The 24,164-nt window shown below is 56.3% G+C and overlaps 1 protein-coding gene across 7 annotated transcripts in view; it reads left to right on the top strand.

Annotated features, from left to right (window-relative positions):
- Positions 1–24,164, top strand: part of ANKRD11 (ankyrin repeat domain containing 11) — a 117,438-nt gene that overhangs the window by 80,718 nt on the left and 12,556 nt on the right. For 5 of the 7 annotated variants that reach the window (XM_027977755.3, XM_060398284.1, XM_027977757.3 and 2 more), the window contains exons 3-8: positions 9,546–9,686; positions 13,865–14,003; positions 20,438–20,608; positions 20,703–20,906; positions 21,374–21,516; positions 23,808–23,955. In XM_027977755.3, coding sequence (XP_027833556.1) covers positions 9,600–9,686; positions 13,865–14,003; positions 20,438–20,608; positions 20,703–20,906; positions 21,374–21,516; positions 23,808–23,955 — 892 coding nt within the window. In that variant the 5' untranslated portion in view covers positions 9,546–9,599. Of the gene's footprint in view, positions 1–9,542; positions 9,687–13,864; positions 14,004–19,915; positions 20,013–20,437; positions 20,609–20,702; positions 20,907–21,373; positions 21,517–23,807; positions 23,956–24,164 lie in introns of those variants that run through there. The other 2 variants (XM_027977756.3, XM_027977758.3) reach the window with 2 other exon arrangements.

The following is a 24,164-nucleotide window of genomic DNA, read 5'->3' as shown; positions in this document are numbered from 1 at the left end:
CTTTTACCCAGTCAGGTTGCGCTCACAAGTGCCGCATGGAGAGACCTTTGGGGTCTGCCAGTCAGCTCCCTCCAGTGTCTCCTGGAGGGAAACGTGGGGTTTTTCTTTTGTAAACACACAGGTTTTAGGTGTGTGGCGTCAGTGTGCTCACCTGGGATTCAGCCCATCAAGAGAGCTGTTCGTGACCTGCAGGGACCACTGTGGTGCTCCGTGTGCCGGGTGCTCCCAGCCGCTCACTGAGTCGTGGACACGCTTTGTTTGCAGTTTCCAGCCGTCATGCACAAGGACCCCTCCTACAGGAAGTGGGGTGTTTGGGCTGATGCGTTTCCCCTGTATTCTCAGTGCTCTCACTAAGGAACAATCACTGTTTCTCTATGCGCTCCACTGCTCTACCCAGGAGTGGCTTTCTCTTGGGTTTTGCCAAAGCCGGCTCTCCAGGGAGGAGGTGAGGCTGGGCAAGCGTCTGCCACGGTCAGCATGTGTCCTGCTCCGAGTGAGCGGTGCCAGTGCCCGGGAAGGGCCCCCAGGCCCTCAGGGGAGGCAGAGGCCACGCCCCCAGTGTCACAAAGGCACAGGGTCACTACGAGCAGGGCTTGAGGCTGGGGTGTGCGCTTACAGCTCCTGTCTGTGGTGCCAGACCTGTATTTAGAAGGTCTCGGCCAGTGCAGTTGCTCTGAGAGGTCAGCCGACGTCTCCTTGCTCAAGTTCCACAGTGACATGTCGGGAGCTGAGGACACTGTGTCCCTCCCTGGTCCCTCATCCCCAAGGCTGGCTGATGGTGACTTTTGGGGCAAAAGAGGCGGCTTCATTATGGGTTTATTTCTGGATGACTTATTTGTTAACTCACTAGGCTTGTTTTGTTCCATGCATCCCCCTGGCAAACCTTGCTATTAAAAGAGGGAAATAACCAGCCGATTATTTAAATGTAAGGAAAGCAGAGATGATCGTTTTTTTGGTAGCCTTTTTCTATTTCTACAAAGAGCTTTCTGTTTTAGGAAGCAGAGTGTATGTGGACACTGTTTCCAGCACAGATAGGCCCCTTCTAGGCTGCCATGAGTCTGGCAGTAGTGTCCCCTCTGACAGATGGCTGGGCCCGGGTGGCCTTGGTCCCAGGAAAACCTCAGCAGCACATGACGCGGGCAGCAGCCTTGACGGTGCCCGGCTTGGACAAGCAGACATGCAGAGCACAGGGGTGTTGTCATGGGGCCCAGCGGAGCACTGCCCACCGCAAGGTGGGTGCTCACATCTGCCCAGTGACATGGACAAACCTGCCAAGAAGCCTCCTCCTCTTGCCTTTGCTCTCAGCCTGCAGCAGGAGCCCAGACCTGGTGAACCCATCTCTAAGGCTCCTCTGCCGTGAGACACGCGAATGCAGCTGCGAGTGCCTCCTGGTGCAGCAGCAGCACCCTCTCTCACGGTGTCACAGGATAGGCGTGAGCACTCCCCAGACGTGTCCTCCGCTGGGCCCCACGATGACACGCTTGCAGCCCTGCATGTATGTCCACCTGTCCAAGCCAGGCACCGCTAAGGCTGCTGCCCCTGTCACGTGCTGCTGAGGTTTTCCTGGGGCCAAGGCCACCCTGGCCCAGCCATCTGTCAGAGGGGACACTGCTGCCAGACTCACAGCAGCCTGGACAGGACCTACCTGCGCTGGAAACACTGTGTCCATGTACACTCTGCTTCCTAAAACCAAATGTTTTGTAGAAAAAAGCTACCAAAAAGCAAGGCACCCTCCCAGGCTTGCTCAGAGGCCAACCTGCAGTCTTCTCCCTAAAATTCTCCAAGTCCACATAGGCCTAGCAGACAACCAGCTGAGGTGCTGCCGGCCACACGGGGTGCGCGCACTGTCAGAGCACAGGGCCCAGCAGGCTGACATGAACGGCCGTTTAAAAAAGCAGTTCTAGAAGAGTGGGGGACTGGGCGACGCGTGTCCTCAGTGAGGACGCTCTGCGGGAATGCACCGTGGGGCATGTGGGCTGTAGGACCAGACCCCCGGAGAGACCCCTGCTCGGTCACCTGTGCGTGGGCACCGGGCCCCCCGGAGGAAGAGGGGGCAGACGGCGGGTCCTCCTGGGCTTGCCCAGACGGCACCCCACTCTGCAGCCAGAGGCCTGTGATCGCCATGCGCCACCATGCGAGGCTGGGCAGCATCTCCTGCCCTGGCGCTCTGCTCCGTGTCCATCCCTCTGCCTAGTTTCCTGACGGGGAGATGTCCCTTTATGTCCAACATGTTAGGCTTGTACAGAATTCTTCTGTCAGCCGTCCTTCAGTTTGTCCAGTGGCGTAGGCCATCTTGGGGGCACAGGGCTGTGCAGAGCGGGAGGGCCTCCAGAGGCCCCGGCTCTGGGCAGGCGGCCCCTCTTCTTCCTTGGAAGGCACCCTTTGTAGGCCGGATGCCTTGGGGCTCCTGGGGTTTGTTTCCCACGGTGGTGATGGCTGTTATCCAAGCCTTGCGGGAAAGTGCCAGGGGAGGTGTTAGCACTCTCACGGGGCTGGTGGCCCAGACTGTAAGGTTGTGTGCTGTGTGCTCGTGTGTGTGTGCTCATGTGTGTGTGCGCGTGCGTGCGTGCGTGCGTGCGTGTGTGTGTGTGTGTTCAGCCAGGCTGCTCTGGGCTGGTGGAGGCAGTGTCCTCGTCTCGACCCTGGGCCTTGCCCACGCCTGAGGATGGTGGTGCTGAGTCCTCAAGCCGCTTGGCTGCCTGGTCACCTGGCCGGAAACCAATCATCAAAAGTCACAATTAAGGCTTTTTCGAACCAACTGGCTGGAAGAGTGTCACGTTTCCTGTGAAGCTGCCATCACATCTTCATTTAGAAACTGATGAAAGGGCTGCCTAAGGGTGTCACGGGGGCCGGGGCACGGCCATGCTGTGATAAAGTGATCACAGCAGAGGCAGCGTCCAGCTTCCCGCTGACTTGGGTCTTGCTGCCCATATTCTGCATGTGACAACCTGGGGCGGCTGGGGGCCTGGGTGAGCTGCCGTGAGGCCGCTGGGTCCCGGGGTCTCCAGCACAGACCTTCCTGCCCAGTCACGAAACTAAGGCTCTTTGTTTTCCTTCACTGACGCATACTTGATTTGCCACGTTGTCATGTATGTTCCCGGTGTACACGGCAGTGGTTCAGTGCTTCTATAGACCAGGCTCCAGTGCGGTGACTGTGGGCACTGTCCATCATCCCCTGTGCCGTACAGTGCGTCCATGCAGCTAATTTCTGTCACACAGGAGTTTGTGTCTGTTAAGCCCACACCTCTCTCCTGCCCCTCTGCCTTACGTCTGCTTGCTGGTGACCGCTGGTTTGTCCTCGACATCTGTGAGTCAAGTCACCAGTTTGTTGTATGTTTTAGATTGCATATAGAAGTGGTATCATGCAGTGTGTGTCTTTGCCTGTCTGACCTACTTGGCTTTGCATAATGCTCTCCAAATCCATCTATGTTGCTGCAAAATTTCATTTTTTATGGCTGAGTAATAGTCCATCGTGTGTGTGTGCGCGCGTGCGCATCCCCTCTTCTTTGTCCATTCATCTGTAGATGTCCGCTTAGGTCGTCTCTGAGTCTTGGCTATAGTAGTTCATCGTGTGTGTGTGTGTGTGTGTGTGTGTGTGTGTGTGTGCGCGTGCGCGTGCGCATGCGCTTAGGTTGTCTCTGAGTCTTGGCTATTCTGACTAGTGCTGCTGTGAACACTGGGGTGCATGTATCATCTTGAATTGGTATTTTTGTTTTTTCCAGACATACTCCAGAGTGGAGTTGCTGGGTCATATAATAATTTTGCCTTTAGTTTTTTAAGGAACCTCATACTGTTCTCCACAGCGGCCGCACCAGTCCACACTCCCACCAACAGTGCGTGAGGGCTCTCTCCTCCACCTCCTCCCCAGCCCTTAGTATCTGCGGTTTAATGACGGCCATTCTGAAGAGTGTGAGGCGGCGCCGCACTGCGGCTCTCACTTACATTCTCTCGTCATTAGCCGCGTGAAGCGTCTTCTCGTGTGCCTGTTGGTCATCTGTGTGTCTTCTTTGGAAAATGTCTATTCAGGTCTTTTGCCCGTTTTCTGATTTTTTAAAAAATGTTTTCAGTGTCTAAATTCTTTGTATGTTATATGTATATTTACATGTAATATACACATATATCTGTATTATATGTACCTATATTATATATATCTATATATATACACACACATAGGGCCACAGTATGTGGCTTGTGGGGTCTCAATTCCTCTACCAGGGGCTGAACCTGTGTCCTTAGCAGTGCAAGTGTGGAGTCCTGGCCACTGGACTGCCAGGAGGTTCATGTTTATCCCACTGGGATACTAACCCCTTTTGGTTAGATCATCTGCAGGTGTTTTCTTCCTCTCAGTAAGTTGGCCTTTTTATGGTTTCTTTTGTTGTGCAAAAGTTTAAAATTTACTTAGATACCTTTTTTTTTTTTGCTTTCATTTCTTTTGCCTTTAGAGATGGATCCAAAAAAACATTGCTATGACTTAAACGTCAAAGAAAGTTCTGCCTGTGTTTTCTTCTAGGAGGTGTATGGTTTGTGGTCTTATATTTAGGTGTTTAATCCGTTTTAATTTATTTTTGTATATGGTGTGGGGAGGTGTTCTAATCTTTAATCTTTTACATATGGCTGTCCAGTTTTCCCAGGGCCACTTGTTGAAGAGACTGTCTTTTCTCCATGTGTATTCTTCGTCATAGATTGATTGCAGTAGGTTTTTGGGTCTCTGTCCTGTTACATTGGTCTGTGGTCTAAATGTCTGTCTCTCTGTCAGAGCCATACTGTTCTGACTTTTGGAGCTCTAGAGGCTAGTCTCAAGTTAGGGAGCAGGATTCCTCCAGCTTTGTCCCTTCCCCTTAGGGCTGGTTTGGCAGTAACTCCCTCACCATCCAGTGGTTAAGATTCTGTGCTCCCGGGATAAGGGGCAGAGGTGTGATCCCTGGTTGGAGAACCACGCTCCTACAGGCCACACAAAGCAGCCTGGCAATTTGGCAAAATTTGTGCTTCTGTGTAAATTTTAGGGTTATTTGTTTTAGTAGTGTGGAAAATGTCATAGATATTATGATAGAGATTGCGTTAAACTGGTAGATTGTTTTGGGTCATGTGGCCATCTTAACAGTATTAATTTGTCCAACTCAAGAGCACACGGTATCTTTCCATTCTTTTTATATCACCTTCAAATTTCCTTCACCAGTGTTTTATAGTTTTTACCGTGTAGGTCTTTCATCTCTGAAGCTAAGTCTATTCCTAGGTATTCTTTCATGCCATTCAAAATGGGTTTTTTCTTTCTGACAGTTAATTATTAGTGTATAGAAAAGCAACAGATTTCTGTCCTTACCCACTTAGGCCAGTGTTTCTGCAATGTCCTGACAGCTTCTCATTGTGAGGAAAACAGTCTGTTTCTGTCTTTGCCCTTAACATACCCTGGAAACGTGCTCCCAGGTGACTTTCATGAGATGTGAGTGTTTTGCCTCCTGGTACTCTGTGTTGTGGGCTATTCCACTTTCTAAAACATGGCTGTTGAACATGCTGCAGCAGTGGTGGGGCCGGGTATGGCCAGGAAACCCGCAGGAGGTGAGCTGCATCTCGGGGCATGTCCCCAGAGTCCCTCTCATGCTTGTGTTTCTCCTTTGGTGAAAAGTCTGCTTGTGTCTATTGTGCTTTTCTGTTTGGATGTTTGTCGTTTGTCTGACTTGTGGTGGGCAGTTTGTCCTTTCATCCTATAAATCAGTCTTCACTGGGCGGCTTTCAGTTTGGTTGAGATGCAGAGGACGGGTGTTTCCCTTTTTGAATGAATGGCACTGCTGGTGTCGTGTCTAAGAATGCTGCCTACCTGAGGTCTCAAAGATTTCTCCTACTGTTTTTCCTAAAATTTGTACAGGTTGTTATAGGTGTTTTTTTTGTTTTTTTTTTTTTAAGATGCATACCTGAGCATTCCGTTATTATTTGGAGCGCTTGTTAATGATACTGTGTTTTTGTTGTTTCTACATGTTCTTGCTAGTTAGCAGACACAAGGTGGATTTTTGTGTGTTGCTATGCTATTTTGCAGCCTCTTTGAGCTCACTGTATCTTGGAGTTTTTGGTTGATTTCTTGCAATTTTTTAGATAGATAGTCATGTCATTATCAAGTAGAATGTTTTATTTTCCGTCCCAGTTAGTTTGTCTCTTTCCCCCCTTTTCTTCCTCATTCGCTGACTGGTGCTTCAAGGACGATGTCCAGAAGCAGGAGTGGGAGGGAGGCGTGTCCTGTGTCTCACTGTCAGGGCGATGCTGGCTGATGGTGCTGTCCACGCCCCTCCTCTCTCTGAGGGGTTCCTGGACCCTGTGGTGCTGAGGGCTTGGGCCTCAAAGTCTTGGGCTTTGAACGCCAGACACATTTTCTGCATCAGTTGTTAGGACTGGGTGATTCTTCTTCCCTGACCTGTTGATGTGGTGGGTTGTGTTGATTAGTTTTCAAGCACTGAACCAGGTTTGCAGGTTTCTGACACCGGCGTCACTGCCCACCCTCTCTGGTCACCTTCTCCACGTGGTGACCCTGTAGGGGTCACTCTGGACCTGATGCTGGCTCTTCTCCCCATTTTCCTGCAGCTGCCTAGTGGGTGGGCTTTGTGTCCCCGGCTTTTGGCAGTGCTGCAGGACCATCCAGGGCCACTTTCCCTGTCCTGTCTCTCTCCAGAGCTGTCCTCCTCTGGGTCTTCAGGTTGGTCTTCCTCTGGCTTGTGCTTTTGTCTCTTGGTCCATCTCTGTCACTTTCTTTCTCCGTGGATCAGCCGTGGAGGTGTGTGGACTTGCCCCCTATGCTCTTGGTCACCTGAGTTCTCAGGCGGGTATCAGCCTGTCCCTGTCTTCTGCATTTCCGGTGCATCTTGGTCCCTTCTATGTAAGATGGCTGTTTTTCCTCCTGTGTTTCCAGCGCCTTCACCCCCCATCTTCCTAGAGCTGTGTGATCAGGTTTCGTTTCCATTCTGGCCGCAGTTAACAGTGGCTTGTCGTGTGCTCTGTGCAAGGGGCAGGTCTCCCTGCAGCCTGGGAGCCCTGAGCTGCTGCCCCTTGTGTCCAGTGACTGCCCTTCTGTATGAGGCATGGGGCCCCCTGAAGGGAGATGGTCTTGGAACAGAGCCTGGCAAACAGCCCCCCACTTTCTGATGACCTCGTAGGGTGCAGTCTGTCCATAACCAGCATTTTAAACTTTATTACTGTGAAATGTAACATAACATCTAAAAGTCTGCAAAGTATCGATAAAAACGTAGGATCTCATTCTCACGAAGTGCACGTGGGTGTGGCCTTTGTGTAGAAAACTCCTGTCACACTCCCAGGCGTGACTCCCCTCCACACTTTTACAGCGATCACCGCTCGAAGTCTTAGCCGTCCTGTCGCCTCAGTCAGGCAGACAGACAGTATGCCCTTTCCCCCCGTGACTTGTGAGACGGGCGGGCCTGTGTGACTCAGTTGCCGCTGGGGCCTGTGTGGTGGGGCTGTAAGTCTCGCGTCCATTTCCACAGTGGACGTCTACTCTCTGGCTTGCTGGTTTGTGGGTGCTCTCTGCAGAGGTTGACTAAGGGCTTGCTGGCAGGTGCGTGTGTAGGAAGCTCCCTCTTCTCCTGTGGGACGGCGACCTTTAACGAACAAAACGTGCTGCTTTCCAGGTGTCAGAATTTGCAGGCTTGGCCGTTATGGTCAGTGTTCTGGCTCTGCAGGCGTCGTCTTTACCTGGAGGCTGCGGAGGTGTTCTGTCTGTCGTCCAGGGCATGTTCGTGCGGTCTGTGGGTTCTGTGGGGGGATCACTGTTGTTTCTGCACTGTACTCCTCGGTGGGAATGCAGCTCACCTGCACACGGGCTCGGCCTGTGGGGGGCCCATGTCAGCGTCAGGCTGTGTCAGCACTGTTCTTCAGCTTTTTAAAAACTGTGACGTTAATTTTTTAAATTAATATTTATTTATGGAACTTGAGGTTCTCTGCTTTCCTCGTTAGGTTTATTAGCAGGGTTCCTTCCTTCTTTCCACGAGACTTTTCCCTACTTTACTCCTGCCCACGTGGCTTCTACACAGGGATCACTGTGTGGTTTCCTGACTGTGCTCCCGACAGCAAGTCCTCCCGCTTCTCCCTGGGCCCGGGGTCGCCCCACAGGTGCTCAGTGGCAGGGCCTGAATCCTCGCATGCCTGAGGGTTCGCCACAGTAGACCTTTACTGAAAAGTAACTATTTTACAAAAGGAAACAAGATTAGTGAAGAGTGGCCTGGCTTTGTGCAATTCAGATCCACAGGGCATGTACTGAGACGAGTACATGAAAAGTGTGGACTGGCCTCTGCATGCCCTCCTGGTCTGGACACCGTGAGATCAGGGTCCAGGACTCATGGATCTGTGAGGTGTCACACACACTCAGAGGTACCCATGTCTTGGAGCAAGAGGGGCGAGTGTCTCAGGGCTCCTTGGCTCAATTTTTCTCATCTTGAGACTAGGCAGTGAGTTTTTAAAAAATTTATCTTCTGCATAATCTTTTAAGTTTTTATGGAAACATTACTGATGAGTTCCCAGGTAGTGTGGAGCTTCAGCCACTGTCTTGAGTCAGTTTCTGAGATGCCATAGTTCAGGCTGAGATGGTCCAGTTTTGTAGTAGGAGAGTAGAGGAAAGCTTGGAATTCCCAGTTTCAATTATAGACAGGAAATGTCATTTCCGGCCGCAGCCCTGGGATGTGCGGAGGCAAACCTGGGCCCTCGGGCAGTGCTGTGCCACCAGGTTGTGGCAGCCAGTTACGAGCTGGGGCTCCTTTGTGAACTCTTTATCGGTTGACATGGAGACAGAAGACAGGTTCTTGGGAGGCTGGTGCTCCCAATCCAGATGCTTCCGAACAGCATGTTTGCAAAGCTGTTCAGAGCAGAGGCTGATTTTGATTCTAATTCTGGTGAGTTGTGTGAGACCCTCGTCCAGCACGGCAGGCCCCCGGGGGTGTGATCTGGTTGGTGTGACATGCTCTCTCTGACTGTGAGGATGAGGGCTGAGGAGGGCACTGTCAGGAAGACAGAGCAATGCTTCTTTTCCCTGTTCCTTCTGCCAAACACAGTGAACAGCCTGGACGTGATGGACGGGATGTGCGGCACTGTCCATGCCCGGCAGGCTCAGCTTGGGTTGGGTCAGTGCGGCCGCAGGCAGAAGAGACTCGTAAACAGGTGCAGAGAGAGGCTGGCGCCTGCCAGGCGGTCAGGGAGCAGCCCACGGTAGTGAGACGTCGAGTCGGGCAGAGCCTCCGCTGGGTTTCTGCGGGGAGGCGGGTGGGGGGACTGACCAACTCCATGCGATGCAGTGGGGTCTCTAGTTGCCTGGTAGCTGGACTCCCATGTGAACCCGAAGGCCCCGCCGTGTTCTCTATCGTGCGGTGTAGACAGTGCCCTGCCGGGCTGGCCACTGGGTAGTATGTCAGGAGAAGCCCTGTTCTGGCCCTGATGGGGGAGGGGACCCCTGCAGAAGAGCCACTGCACCATGCATCGTGCGACGCTGGCTGGAGGTGCCTGGATTTCCTGTGGGGTCACCGAACCTTAATCCCATGTCCTTTGTTTTGAAGCAGACGGTTGATGATGAAGCAATGGCGGCGTGAATGAAGGCCCAGTGAGGAGAAACGATGCCCAAGGGTGGGTGTTCTAGAACCCCACAGCAGGAAGAGCGTTCCCTGAGCAGCGACATGGTGGAGAAGCAGCCCGGGAAAAAGGTGAGCTCCCACATCTGTGCGGGGTCAGACCTGGGTGTCGCCCGCCTGGGCTGCTCTGCTTGTCCCAGCGCAGAGCGCTGGCATTGGGCTCTCTCTGGGGCCAGCGTGGGAGGAGCTGCCGTGGTCTGGGTGGCTGTGGACGACGGCACCAGCTTCCTCTGGAGGATGTGTTTGTCGTTTGGCAGCAGAGTGCTTTCAGCACTAGGTCCATGGACAGAAGCTGGTGCCTGTCTGAGAGACCCCAGGACCCCGGGTTCTGACCTCAGCTGTGGGCAGACCAAACGTGACAGAGGCCGTGTGAGCGGTCGTAACCGAGATGCTGCTGGGCAACTGGACTCGCGGTTTTGCTTGGCCCAGTGTGAACAGGAAACAGAATGTCGGCCTGCACCCTTGTGTCCTGTTCACGTGCTGGCGCCCTGGGCTCGGGGGTGTGCCGTGTGCTCCACGCACCGTGACCCCAGTGTCCCCTCCAGGCTGGTCTGCAGAATCCCAGACTCACAGCCTTCCCGAGGGAGAGCCACCTGCGAAGGTGGTCTGTGGCCCGTACCCTGGCTCCTGTCCAGGAGGAGGGGCCGGTGCACAGATGACCTCATGTGGAAGCTGGGTGTGGCTTGATGCTGCTTCATCACGTGGCTTTCAAGCAGGTCTTGGACGAGGCCTCAGACTCCCTGCTCCTCTGAATGCTGGGAAACTGTAGGCGCGCTGGTTCTCAGGATCCACGTGCAGATGCTGAAGCCCAGGAAGGGCGGCAGGGGCAGGGGTCTGCCAGATCTTAGTTCTCCGTTCAGGGGTTGAGCCTGCACCCCCTCCAGTGGAAGCGCAGAGTGTTCATTTAACCTCTGGACCACCAGGGAGGGCCCCAGACAGGCTTTCTGGTGGCAGCAAAGGGACAGGGTTTTGCCATCCTGGATGGACTCCTGTGGTCCCCATGACCTGTGAGGCAGATGTTGCCTGGGGACCACTGCTTGTCTGTGAGGCACAGAAGGGATGGAGAAAAAGCCTCAAGGAACCAACTGTGCCCAGTGTGAGCCCCTTCTGCTCCCAGTCCAGGCTGCACCCTGCCCCGCTCTGCAGGACCTGGGCTGTAGCTCCCTGTGCTCACCGGGCACAGCTGTGTGACAGCCACACGTGCCCACAGCAGACTCCATGAGGGAAGGGATGGGTCCCACCTTGAGAGCAATGAGCACCCAGACTTGGGTTGGGGGGTGTCTGTGGAGGAGTGCCCAGGGGTGTGGCAGCGGGCATGAGGAGGCAAGCCCACAGCCCAAAGCAGTGTGCACGGTGTATTCTGCACGCTGTTAGCCAGCTGCTGGGTACTCAAGTTTGATTGAAGTAGAACTGCACCTTTCATTTCTAGAACCTGGGAGCATCATGATCGAGACCAGGTTTCACAGCACCGCCAGTGTCCTTGGGGGCCATCCCGCCCCCGTCAAGCCTCTGCGCTAACCATGCCTCCCCGCCCACAGGGCATGTGGACCCGTGGCAGGAATTTCTGCTGCTTTCTCGTGGATAGGCTTTTGGTGTCAAGAAGGAGGTTTTCCCTCTGGGGCTGCGTGGTATCCGCTGTATGGATGTTCAGCTCCACCTCCGTTGTGCGGATTCAGGTCTGGGATGTGAACACACGTACATTGAGGGGTTTTCTGTAGAGGTGACAGATAGGGTTTACTAGTTGGTCAAAATGACGGCTCCTCTGGTGGCTCAGATGGTAAAGGTCTGCCTGCAATGCGGGAGACCCGGGTTCGATCCCTGGGTTGGGAAGGTCCCCTGGAGAAGGAAATGGCACCCCACTCCAGTACTCTTGCCTGGAGAATCCCGTGGATGGAGGAGCCTGGTAGGCTACAGTCCATGGGGTCGCAGAATTGGATACGACTGAGCAACTTTACTTTCACTTTTCAAAGTGACTGCAAAGTTCTGCTCCGCAGAACCTGGTCGAGGTGGACCCAATCCATGCTGACACTCAGTGATGTCTGTAGACAGACAGGGGTTTTCCTACTGTCTACAGGCTCTCCGTGATCCGTCTGGACTCAGTTTTGTTTTGAGCTGTGAAGGAGGGTCAGTGTTTATTTTCTTCCCATGAATGTCCACCTGGTCACTGTCACTGGAAGGCTGTCCGTTCCTCCTGGATTGTGGTGGTCAGGTGGGGCTCACTTGTGCTCTTTGCTCTGGACATTTGGCCTGTAGCTTAGGGCCACCTGTTGTGTGATCTTGGTGCCTGGTAATTTAACTTGTCCGCTTTCATTGTTCTCCAGCATTGTCCTTGTTAATTCTTGTACCTTTGGTTTCCATGTACATTTTGGAAAAGCTGGTTGATCTGCTGGGCTTTGACTGCTCTGAATGCAAAGATGCGTTTGGGAGATGTGCTGGGTTAACAGTGATGAACACAAGTGGCCTCCATTTTATCAGTCCTGTTTCTGTTCTCAGGGATATTTGTCATCCGCATAGAGGCCTTGAGCATCTTTTGTTAGGTTTATTCCTGTGTGTTTGATGTCTCTTGATATTAACATGGCCTGCTTCAGCGTGACTTCCTGGTTGTCTGTAGTGTGTAGGAACCGCCCACTTTCTGTCCAGCAGCCTCCCTCACCCACTCACCAATCTGAAGAGTTGGACTGTATGTTCCTCATGATTCTTTCAGGTGTCCAATCCTGCTGTCCCTCAGGAAGATCAGGGTTTGGGGGGACTCTGCTCTGACTGGAGGAGCCACCTCCCAAGGCTGTTGTCCGGCTGGGCGCCCCCACCCACGGCTGTGCTAGAGTGGAGGCACTTTAAGTGCATGCTCGTATTCTTTTGCTCATTAAAAAAGTGGTTTTGTTTTTCAGCAGTTGTGATTATAGGTATTCTCGCCTTGAACCCTGTCTTTTGTAGCGGAGTCTGTGTCAAGTGAGGACACCCTTCTCACAGTGACCTGGGCGGTGGTGTCAGGACGACTCAGGCCATTTCTGCAGTTGAGAAGGTCGTGATTTCTGTACTTTATTTTCTTAATGTGAATTACATTCATTTTTCAAATGTTTTGAATTTCTGAAACATTTTGATTTGGATTATCTTTTTTCTGTCTAAAGATGAGAGTCATCGGCTGGGCCAGGAGTTTCTTGGTGGGAAGGTGCTGAGGCTTCTCGGGCTTAGCTGGTGGGTCTGCTCTCCGGCGGGGGTGGGGTGCAGGTGGGGACAGGCGGGCCTGTATTGGGCCTTGCTTGCAGGCCCCTCTGCACACTCCAGATGCCCTTGCAGCTTGTGGTGTGCTTTGGCAGGACCCCTGGTCACTGAGGGTGTCTTGTTACCTCCCGAGACCGGAGGGCTGTTGGGGCCCCAGGAGACGAGGCTGTGCAGCGTTCAGGCCTCGGTGTACCCTGCCAGTATCACCTGAGTGCCTCAGTGTTGCGAAGGTGGTGTGTGTGGGGAGGATTCCAGAAAGAAAGCTTGCCGCTGGGGAAGGGAGCCGCATGGCGGTAGCAGTGCTGTCTTCCATGTCAGCGCGAGCCCAATGGCCTGTGCGGCGCCCTGTGGGCCAGTGAGCTGGGCACTGCGTAGTCGGAGGTGCCACCGAGTGTGCCCCGTCCCACCCCACTTGCAGGGCTCTGCGTGCTGCTCTTTCTGGGTGGGGCCTTGTGGAGTCTGAGCCCTCCACCCCTCCCACGAGGCAGGCATCACCTCCGGTTCTGCAGATAGTGACACCAAGGCAGACGCGTGACTGAACTTCCCAGGATGGGGCTGGATTGGGCTTCTGGGCCCTTAGCCTGCCGGGAGGCCAGCAGGGCTGGGAGTGATGACCACACCCCACCACCGTCCAGGCCAGCTCCTGCGCTGGGGTGGGCCGCCCACCCTGGGGCCCCCCGCAGGGTCACAGGCCTGTAGTGAGGCCAGAGATGACAGGGGGCTGCCCGTGGGCAGGAGGAGAGACCAGGCTTCACGCAAAGGGGAGCCCATTGTCTTGGGCAGACATGCTTCTGTCCAGTGGGAGGCTTTACAGCGCACAGTGGGCGCCATTAGTCAAGCCTCTCTGAAGGTATGCTTGCTCACCTCCGAGTCCATCCCACGAGCAGTGCCATGGGTGGTGGGTAGAAGGCTCCGTTGCCAAGTATGAGGTGTGTTCTCCTGACACAGGAAGTGAAGTCCTTGTAGATGTGAGGACATTGAAGCTTTAATTTGGGGACGCTGTCTGAAGGTGTTACTTTCTCTTCCAGGACAAAGATAAAGTTTCTCTAACCAAGACCCCAAAGCTGGACCGCAGTGATGGTGGGAAGGAGGTGAGAGAGCGCGCACCCAAGAGGAAGCTGCCCTTCACCGCGGGGGCCAATGGAGAGCAGAAGGACTCGGACACAGGTACCGCGCTCGCCCACCCTCGCAGCCTGGGCTCCGCGCTGACTGCGGGGGCCCTTCTTGAGGGCCTGGGAGGGGTGCTGGGCGAGACTCTTTACTGATGGCAGGGTGACTGGGAGCCAATAGGGAAGGTTTCCTGCAGAGAATCGCCCCGGCCCAGGGGCCTCCCGTGTTGTCCACCGTGTGTGTGTGACCACCAGCTCCTCTTCCTCTGAACTCCCAGGCACCTGCACTCTGTTCAGCCTCTGGAGAGCTTTACATGGGAGGATAAATGGGTTCCCCTCAGGGCTGCCGACGCACATGAATTAACCCAGTTGTTTGAAGTAAAAGCCAAAGGGTACTGTGAAATGGGCAGAAGCGAGTGCCGTCTTCCCTCACGTGCGGTGGAGCGCATGCAGGAGGACCGGAGACCGCCGCGTGGTGCCCGTGCTTCCAGGGCTGTTCCGTCTTGAGCTGCACAGGGACGAGCTGGGTCCAGGCAAGAACCTGGCCCCACTGCTGGTCAGCTCACTCCTCTCCTCTTGGCCCTGGGGCTGGAGCCTTCCCAGCCTGCCGATCATCTGAGGGCAGGCCCCTGAGCCAGGGGCAAGCATGGGCGAATCCATGGCGCCGTGAGGGGTCTTGCTTCCACCTGCTGTGTGAGAATTTGCATCAGCTCACAGGACAAGTACAGGCACAGAAATGAGACAGACGGGAGAAAGTTGGGAGAAGTGGCAGAGGGAGAAGCCTGAAAGGAGTCTCTTTCCTCCTCAAGCTCCTGCACAGGCACCGCCCCCCCACAGGCGGCCCCCCCCCCCCCCCGCCCCGGCCAGCATGTGACCCCTGGGCTCCCAGCCCTGAGTAAGCACATGGGCTCATGCGCTGCAAGCGGGTGGTGCAGGGTGGTGGAGTTGGTGGTGCCAGCTGGGGTACGACTGGGTTACTGGGAAGGTGGTCCAGCCTCCATGAGGTCCTTCACAGGGAGTCATCGGCATCCTCTCAGGAATCCTCTGGGTCAGGCGTGGTGCAGAGGACACAGGCTGGCCCAGACACGTGCTTAGGCTTGAGCGCCTTGGCCAGTCCTGGTCTGTGCAGGGCGCAGTGTTGCTGTTTGGTTTCAGGCTTCTTGGATGCTGGGCATCTGCAGTTCAGTGTTATCCTGCAAGGCCTTCCTGTCACTCACAGGAAGACTGCTGCCCCAGGAGGGGGCGGCCGGGGGCTGGGAGCACCTCAGCATGAGGCCTGTGGGGTGACTGCAGAGGCCCAACACAGAGCACTCACCCTCCTCCTGGTCATCATCGCCCATTTGGGGACGGGTCCTACTGGACCAGTGACCCTTCAACAGCAGGGTATGAGCTGCCTGTGACCCCTAGGGGCCCACCGCGCAGCTCTGTTACCTGTTTGGTTTGTTCATGGGGCAAACCAGACTCCAGTAACAGGGAGTGTCATGTCCTTCGAGTCAGTACTGAGCACCTCACCCGCAGCCCTGGTCACTGACCCGTCTGCCTTTCCTGGTGAGCAGCCATCTGGGCAGGATTATGTCCTCCCCGAGAGGCCAGGGGCTGTGGTCATCCCCATCCCTGCCCGCTGCAGCCGGGGCTCCCTCTTGCGTGCCTGCGTCCCTCCAGCGCCCTCTGCTGGGAGATGCAGCCTGGTTCCAAGCTACCAGCGGCGTCTCCTCAGCTGTGCCCCAGACCCCCGCCCCCTGCCCCGGGGGCTGGCCTGCTGAGAACATGCACCCAGGACAGTGTGGAAGGGGCATCCTCCTGCCCGCTGCCGTTGCCCAGTGCCAGTCTTGGTGGGACTGGGACCTGCTTCAGATTATTCTTTTTTTTTTTCTCCAGAGCTTAACTCTACACACACCTACCTGACCACCACACAGCAGCCTTCCTGCTTAGTCTCACGACGGTCTCACTCCCTCCACCCGGGGACATAGGTGGCTGCACGTGGCTTCCTTGAGGGGCAGGGCCTGCTCTGGGGGGATGTGCTGGGCTCTGAAGTTTTGAGAACATGCCCTGCTGAGTGCTGGAGGCCACTTGTGTGACCACACAGGCGCTTGGCCACCTGCTGGGCATGGACCAAAGCAGGTGGCTCTGAGAGCCACCCATGCCATGACCCTGGAGTCCTCAGGACCCCAGTGAGAGCAGGACTGGTGTGGGGTACTGGCCAGCTCCATCTCGGGCTGAGTCTGGAGGGTGTGGCTGGGCCCACTTGGTCTGGGTCAGGTGGCTGCTCTGCCTACTGGTCGCCAGGGTTTGGGGATGGGGGCCTGAGGGGTGCTTGGAGGCCTCCAGATGGGCTGGACCAGCAGAGTGGGTGGCCCGTCCGTGTGTTGCTGGAGTCCTGGTTCAGTTTGCAGGTGTTGCTGGAGTGAAAGCTGGGGTTGGTGATTGGGAAGCCCTGCTGTTGGTCCATTCATGCTAGCCTTACCTCACAGACCCTGGCCTCCTGATCACGCTCTGTCGCCCTTGCCAGGCGCTAAAGAAGCCTTAGTCAGGAATGGGGAGGAGAAAGACTGCCCCCCACGTGCCCCCTCAGGTCAAGGACGTACTGAAGGCCCCCAGGTCTCCTTTTCGCTGGTCAGTGATGGTGATTTGCTTTAAACTAAAGGAGACACCAGGAAACCGGAAGGAAGCAGGTCCTCACTGCAGCCTGAAAGACAGGCCTGTGGTGGCCCGGGGCACCAGAGGGCTGGAGCGTGACAGGCGGACCCGTCACGTGTGGACAGTGCCCAGGCTGGCTGCTTGGTCAGGAGCCTGTCTGTGACTCTGTCCTGCATGGTGGACCGTGTGCTTCTGAGACCAAGAGATAGGACACTGTCAGGATGGCAGGTCCTGGCACTGACCCCACCTCCTGCCTGCTCCGACTGAGCCCTGTGACTTCGTGGGGACTGTGGATGCCCACCCACCCTTCAGGGCAGAGTGTAGGTGGTGGTGACATCTGAGAGGGTCATCAATTCCCCACTGTTGTGCCAAACCAGTCTCCAGAGAGGCTCCTCTGCTGGGAAGCCTAGGACTGTGTGATGATGGGGACTCACCCTGTGCCGCAGACACAGGCTTCTGGTGGCAGCGACAGGCTGAGGACAGCCTGCCTGCTGTATGATACCTTGGGCTGGAGGACGCCATCCTTCGCTCAGGGTCCGTGTGATCTCCCAGGCTCGTGCCATCCTGCCCCTGCGGGATGGCCTCTGCTGGAAACAGCTGTTGTCCACTCTGTCTGGAGAGGTGGAAGCGAGGACAGACCCCCAGGTGGCAGCAGCAGGAGGGGCTGCACAGGGAAGCCGGCTTGAGATCAGATGGCGTCCTGGAGAGGACGGGGCTCCCGCACTGGGAAGCCACACAGGCAGCAGGCGGTGAGCCCTCCCAGTGCTGGCACCCTCGCTGAGGCGCAGCAGGGAGCTGGGGCATCCAGCCTGGCTCTGGAAGAACACACAGTCGCCCAGTGGCTGTGCAGGTGTGAGAACGGCCCACTTAGAGTGTCAGGTAGAACCGGGGGATGTGGAGGCGGAGGCATCTGCAAGCTTGCCCGAAAGCCAGAGGTGGCCCTGGTTTCACAAGGTCTTCTCGAAACTCTGCGTCCTTGCTGTCAGTTCTGCTGGGGTCAGGGAGCACAACTCTGCATGCCAAGTTATGAAACAGAGGTGCTCAGGGCTGCTCTCTCCACAGCCCCAGCTGGGCAGTTGTAGGGGGAGCAGAGCCATTTTCCAGAGGCCTCTTGGGACACCAGCGAAGGCCTGAAGGCTGCTGGAATCCTTGCAGCTGCGGCTGGGTGACCACGTCCCAGGAAGAGATGATAAATCTGCGCCGACTTCACAGAGGACCAGCAAGATGACCAAGCTTGAGACTCAGGGTGTCAGGTCACATAGTCATGCTTTCCTAGTGGTGAGGGGACATTCAGCTCACGAGACCACCCCCTCATCAGCCTGGGAAGAGGCATGTCTCCATAGAAGCGGGGCACGGCGCCTCCAGCCCCCGCACATCACCCCCTGGCCTGCCCTTGCTGCTCACACGCACCTGTCAGTATCCATGTCTCTTAACTTGGCACCTGCCATCTGGGCTTCTGTAGGTTCTGTTTTGCTTCTGGGTGGATGTAAGAAACAAAACCGTAGCAGAGCACCAAGGGGAGTGGCCACTGCCTGGGACACTTCCTCTGCCGTGTCCTTGTGGTCGTCACACAGGGCAGGAAGGAGGCTTTGCAGGTCTTTCTGGGGTGGGCGTGTGCTGACAGGACATGGCGGTCAGGCAGGTGGGCCCTCCTATGGCGCCAGCACCCCAGCCTCCACTCCTCTGTGGCCAAGCTTCCGGGGGTGCCCACTCCATCCGGGACTCGCAGCCCAGCCAGACGTGGGCTCCTCTAGATACTGGCACCCGCTGCACCTGTAGAAAAAAACTGCACTTCAGTGTGGAGAAGCCAGCATCTCAGGAGATGGGATTACATTTAGGGGTTCCTTTGTGTTAAGCCTTGGGAAACCTCCACCTGTGGGGTGAGAGCTCCTCACACCCGGCACCTGAGGACTCCTGCTGGGGTGCCTCAGCCCTCCAGCTCTCCCATCCCCTAGGGTGGGGTCCTGCCTGCCATGTGCTTGGTCTACCTGTGGGTGGCCTTCGTTCTTCCTGAGACTGCAGGCCTGGGTCCCCAGGGCCCTGCCCTGCAACTGGGGTCAGTGTCTGGGCAGCAGGTGCTTCTCAGCTGCCACTAACAGCTGTGCAGGTGGAGCCCTCGAGGCGCACCCCGGCCCTGGGTGTCACTGCCTGCACAGCCACTTGAAGACAGAGTCAGCTGTGGCCCTTCTGCCAGGTTTCTCTGGTGTCTTACAGTCATGGGCACGGCCTCTGTCCCGAAGACCTCTGTGCAGCAGGAGAGGAGTGGTACTGGTCTGTGTGCTTCCAGGGTGACCTCGCGAACTTGGCAGGGCAGCCTGGTGGGAGGCTGTGCTTCTGTTCTTGTCTCTGGGGAATTCGCGTCTGCATTGTCCCTCGGCAGGAGCCCTTGGGAGGCCACACACCTCGATTGTCTGAGGCCCTTCGGGACTCGGGTTCTGACACCCAGGGCCGCCCTTCCATGTTGTGAGGCTGTGCCCAGACAGATCCGTGTGGCTGCTCAGTTGTGGCGTAGCTTCTGGGCCGGGCCCTGCGGCTTGACTGCTGTCCACCATGGCTTCATTTCTCAGGACTCCTTGGAGCCACCAGGTCCCTGCTCTGCCAGCTGTGCCCGGTGCAAGGCTGGGTCCCCTGCGCCGCCCCCTCCTCACTGCCTTCACAGCTTGTGGGGAAGCAGGGCTCTTGGTCAACGATAAGGAGCATCTTTTCTGAATTTCCTTTCTTGGGCCTCTGCCTTGTGGGATAGTTAAAAATCAGTAGTTGGTGGGGTAGCCTGGGGAGTGATCACATAAGACACAGATGAGCACTGTCAGCAAGTCACAGCTGTAGTTTTTATAAACAAGCAGTTTAAGGAAGTAGCAGTGAAAACTCTTAAGAACATGGAAAGTGATATACTTGCAGGGCCTGAGGTGGTGAGTGGTAAAGGTATGTGGTTTTGGGAGTGGCGACGTTGCCTCTCTCTGGGGTCTGACCCAGTCCAGGGGTGCAGGGAGAACCTCTCAAGCATGGCCCCCAGTGGCGACCCGGTGGCCTGCACCCCATGACCTAGGACACCCCACACAGGGGCTCCCCTGGAACACACAGGGACGCAGGGGAGGGATCTGAGACTTGGTGGATCCCCGGTTCCCATGAGCTTTTTTTTGGGCTCCTGATCCCAGGAGTCGGAGTGCTTTTCTCTCCATCGCCCCTGCCCCGTGAAAGACACGGGCACTGTGGCTGTTTGCGGCCACCAGGGTGTGTGTGAGGGGCCCGAGGAGCGCAGTGCTTGTCGTGAGGAGGCTGAGGGGCACCGGGCTGGCCCCGTATCTTGTTAGTGCTCTGTGTTGATGCCTTTAGATGCCTCCAGCTCAGTCCACGCCGTGGTACTGCAAGGCTGGTTCGCTCCTCGAAGCGCCATGGCATGAGATGGAGGCTCCTAGAAGCAAGAAGAAAGGTACAGTACCGCCCAGTCAGCCTTGACCTCTCCATGGGTCTCTAAACTGTGTTTGCATTTTACATCTGAACTGTTTTGGAGGCGGGTGGGGCGGAGGCCCTGGACCACAGGCGCGAGCAGTTGCTAGACCGAGGCCCGTCCTGTGTGAGCGGGGACTCGGGTCGGCCGTCCCGCCGCCTGGCGTGCAGGGAACGGTCTGGGGAGGCACCTGGAGCAGTGGATGGTCGGTGGGGGCCAGGCTTGGCTTCAGTGGCTGGTGACGAGGTGTTGGAATCGTGTTCCCAGCACGGTTACTGCCGGAAGAGGTGATGCCGGGCGGCCTGTGTGCCGCCAGCTGCCCCTTCCGTTCCCGCGCGGCCAGGTGAGGCTCCGGGGTCAAGGGCCCCGTGGCATGAAGTGTCCCCTCTCTCCCCCACGCCTCACAGAGAAGCAGGGTCCTGAGCGGAAGCGGATCAGGAAGGAGCCCGTCACCCGCAAGGCCGGGCTGCTCTTCGGCATGGGGCTGTCTGGGATCCGCGCCGGCTACCCTCTCTCTGAGCGCCAGCAGGTGGCTCTGCTCATGCAGATGACGGCCGAGGAATCCGCCAACAGCCCAGGTGAGCCCAGGAGGTCCAGGGCTGGGGGCGGCCCTCCCTTGGACGGTGGCAGATTCCGCCTGCTAACCTCTGCCATCCTCTCCTTGGCCTGCAGTGGACATGACACCAAAGCACCCCTCTCAGTCAACAGTGTGTCAGAAGGGGACGCCCAACTCTGCCTCAAAAACCAAAGATAAAGTGAACAAGAGGAACGAGCGTGGGGAGACCCGCCTGCACCGGGCGGCCATCCGGGGGGACGCCCGGCGCATCAAGGAGCTTATCAGCGAGGGGGCAGACGTCAATGTCAAGGACTTTGCGGGTGAGCGCTCGGAGGGTGGGACCAGGGCAGACTCTGACACAGCACCCTCTTCCTTCTCCTGTGTGCCCAGAGCTACCTCCTCAGGAGGCCTGGAACACTGGAACACCTGCTGAGCATGATCCCCACATGTCTGACCCAAACCTGATTTAGGAATACTGATATTTTAAGAGCTGCTACCTTGAATGTTTCCAAGACCCTGGGACCAGTCCCTGGGGTGGCTTGCTGCACAGAGGCCTGTCCAAACCCACGGCCTGCTCTGTTTTCCCGTGTGATGATACTGCTCACCTGTCCGGACCCTTCACAGCTTCCTAGTCTATAGGGTTAACCGCTAGCGGTCATGGGCAACCCAGAGGTGCCCCAGGAAAGAACACCCAGGCTGGGCACCTGTCCTTAGAGTTTCCGGTGCCACCCGAGGTGGAAGTGGCCTTGAGGGTTAAGTCACATACGTGCTGAGTGTCTGTTTCCAGGCTGGACGGCATTGCATGAGGCCTGTAACCGGGGCTACTATGATGTCGCGAAGCAGCTGCTGGCTGCAGGTGCGGAGGTGAACACCAAGGGCCTGGATGATGACACACCCTTGCACGATGCTGCCAACAACGGGCACTACAAGGTGGGTGCCTCCCCGCAGACCCCAGGGTGGGCCTGCTGCAACTTCCTGGTCTCTCTCCTTCCTGGTGGCAGGGCGACCAGGAAGTGAGTCTTTGACCACCCCCGACCCCAGCTCAGCCCAGCTTTCTGCACACCTGCCATGGCTTGTGTGTCAGGGTCCTGCTCTGGCCACACAGGTATGGTTGGATATTAGAAGGTTGAGTGGCCAGCGCCAGAACGGGAGCTCTGTCCTCAACACTGTGCTGTCAGACCAGGCACCTTGGATGGGTGCAGCCACATGGGGTGACCCGTGAGACCAGCCAGGAGCTATGAGCCCCTGGGGTGCCGGCCCAGCACTGGAGACACATGGGTAGGTGAGGGTCTGGCCACTTCCACACCACAATGTCTTGAAAAGGTCCCTGTCTAGAGACGGCAGGCAAGCGTGATGGCGTGTGACATCTGGTCTTTGGTGGTGGCCCTGCTGGTCACTGCTGGCAGGTGCCAGGGAACCAGCAGCTTGGCCAGGGGGATGGGCACACCGGGACAATGACACACGGGTGCCGGGAGAGGTTGGGAAGGGCTCTGGGCTCGAGATGCCAAAGCTTCTGTGGACACCTGAGTGCTGACGTCAGAAATTAGGTAACATTTTAGGGAAGATGAGAGGGGTTTTGTTTTTCTTTCTTAAGAGCCCTTGTAGAGAAATAGGCTGAAAAATTCACGAAATATCTAGGATTTGCTAAAAATATCCCCAGGGCAGTGGGCAGGTATACATGAAATGAGGCCTGCATTTGTAAGCTCATCTTTAAACTTGTTGTTAGAGAGTGGTCAGAGGCCTGTGGACATGGGGCCTCAGGACGGGGGACCTCTGCAGAGGGGAGCTGGAAGACCAGGAGATGGGAAGTGACCCTGGACTGTACAGGTGGACAAGGGTGTGGACAGCAGAGACCCTTTCTCCATGTGAGGGGGACTGGCCTGCATCGCTAGTCCTAGAGGGAGGGCTCATAGCGCTGGGAGCACGGTGGCCTTCAGCGGCTGGGGTGGCTGGCCCCCAGCTGACAGACAGCAAGGGCACGGCCCTGGAGCCCAGCCTCTGGCCCCAGGGTTGTGCACGGTGGTTGTCCCCAGGGCAGGGGAGCTTCCGCAGTGGAGATGCCGTTACTGCTCTCCCCTGTCCAGTCTGCCAGCCATCGAAGGGAGGCCACCGGAGTGAAGTGAGGATTGCGATGGAGCAGTGGTTCCTGACGCACCTGAACACTGTCTGCTCACTGTTGGGCGTGCAATAGTAGTGTCTCTGAGCAACCTGCACTTGTTGGTCGAGACAGACAGATCAACTAGGACTTGCTTGTGGTCAGGACTTCGCTTTTCAATGCAGGGGACCCCACTTCAGTCCCTAGTCAGAGAATGAAGATTCCACATGCCTCACAGCCTAGACAAACAGAAACAGAAGCAAATCGTAACAAATTCAATAAAGACTTTAAAAATGGACCACATCAAAAGAGAGTGTAAAACAGTAACTACACCCCACTTAAAAAATGTTATTCCAAGACTTGCCTGGGGGTCAAGTGCTTAGGACTCCATGCCTCCTTGGCAGGAGGCACGAGTTCCACCTGTAGTCAGGGAACGAAGATCCCAAATGAGGCTTGGCAGGGCCTGAAAGAAAGGAGAAAAATACATTACTAAAAATGTAACTATCATCTGCATCTCCAGCTAGTCATGATCTTTTTGCTGGTTCAATTCAGTTCAGTCGCTCAGTCGTGTCTGACTCTTTGCAACCCCATGAATCGCAGCACGCCAGGCCTCCCTGTCCATCACCAACTCCGAGTTCACTCAGCCTCACGTCCATGACGGTTTGAAATATTGTGACAATCACCAAAACGTAACACAGAGACACCAAGGGAGCAAATGGCCTCAGGGAAATGGTGCCGATAGACTTGCTGGGTGCATCACAGGCCTTCATCTCTGCACAGTATGACAGATCAAGGTCTGCCTGCCCTTGGGTTCAGTGGTCCTGGGCACAGACTAGAACAGGCAGTCTGACTTTTAAAATAAGAAACATGAAATACACCTGCTTGTGGAAGCTTGGTCTTTGTTTTCCCTACTCTGACAGGCCCCCCCACCCCACCCTTACCCAATACAAAACTTTGAACCAAATACTAGGAACCTGTGTGATGGGTCTGTGGCGGGGAGAGGCCTGGTGGGCAGCACGCACAGCCTGTAGCCCTCAGCCTGGTCACGCTCAGACCCTGTGAGCAGGCGCTGGTGTGGCTGCTCCACGGTCCTTACGTCCCTGACGTGCCTCTTGCTGCTACATAGGTGGTGAAACTGCTGCTTCGGTATGGAGGGAACCCTCAGCAGAGCAACAGGAAGGGCGAGACACCGCTGAAGGTGGCCAGCTCCCCGACCATGGTGAACCTGCTTCTGGGCAAGGGCACCTACACGTCTAGCGAGGAGAGCTCAGCTGGTCAGTGCTGGGGGCGGGGAGCGGGGAAGGCGGTGGGGGGGGGGGGGTGCCGAGGGGCAGGACAGGTGGTTTCACTTCAGACAGCCTGCTTGGATGCCCGGTGCTGATGGGGGCTTCCGGACTGAGAGCACCCAACCCTTGATGGGGGCTCTGGTGCAAGGCCTCCAGCCCCTTGTCTGTGGAGACCCCTATCTGGCCACTCGGCCCAG

This window comes from Ovis aries, chromosome 14 (genome assembly GCF_016772045.2).
Source record: "Ovis aries strain OAR_USU_Benz2616 breed Rambouillet chromosome 14, ARS-UI_Ramb_v3.0, whole genome shotgun sequence".
NCBI lineage: Eukaryota > Metazoa > Chordata > Mammalia > Artiodactyla > Bovidae > Ovis > Ovis aries.
This window is presented reverse-complemented; position numbering and strand designations above follow the sequence as displayed.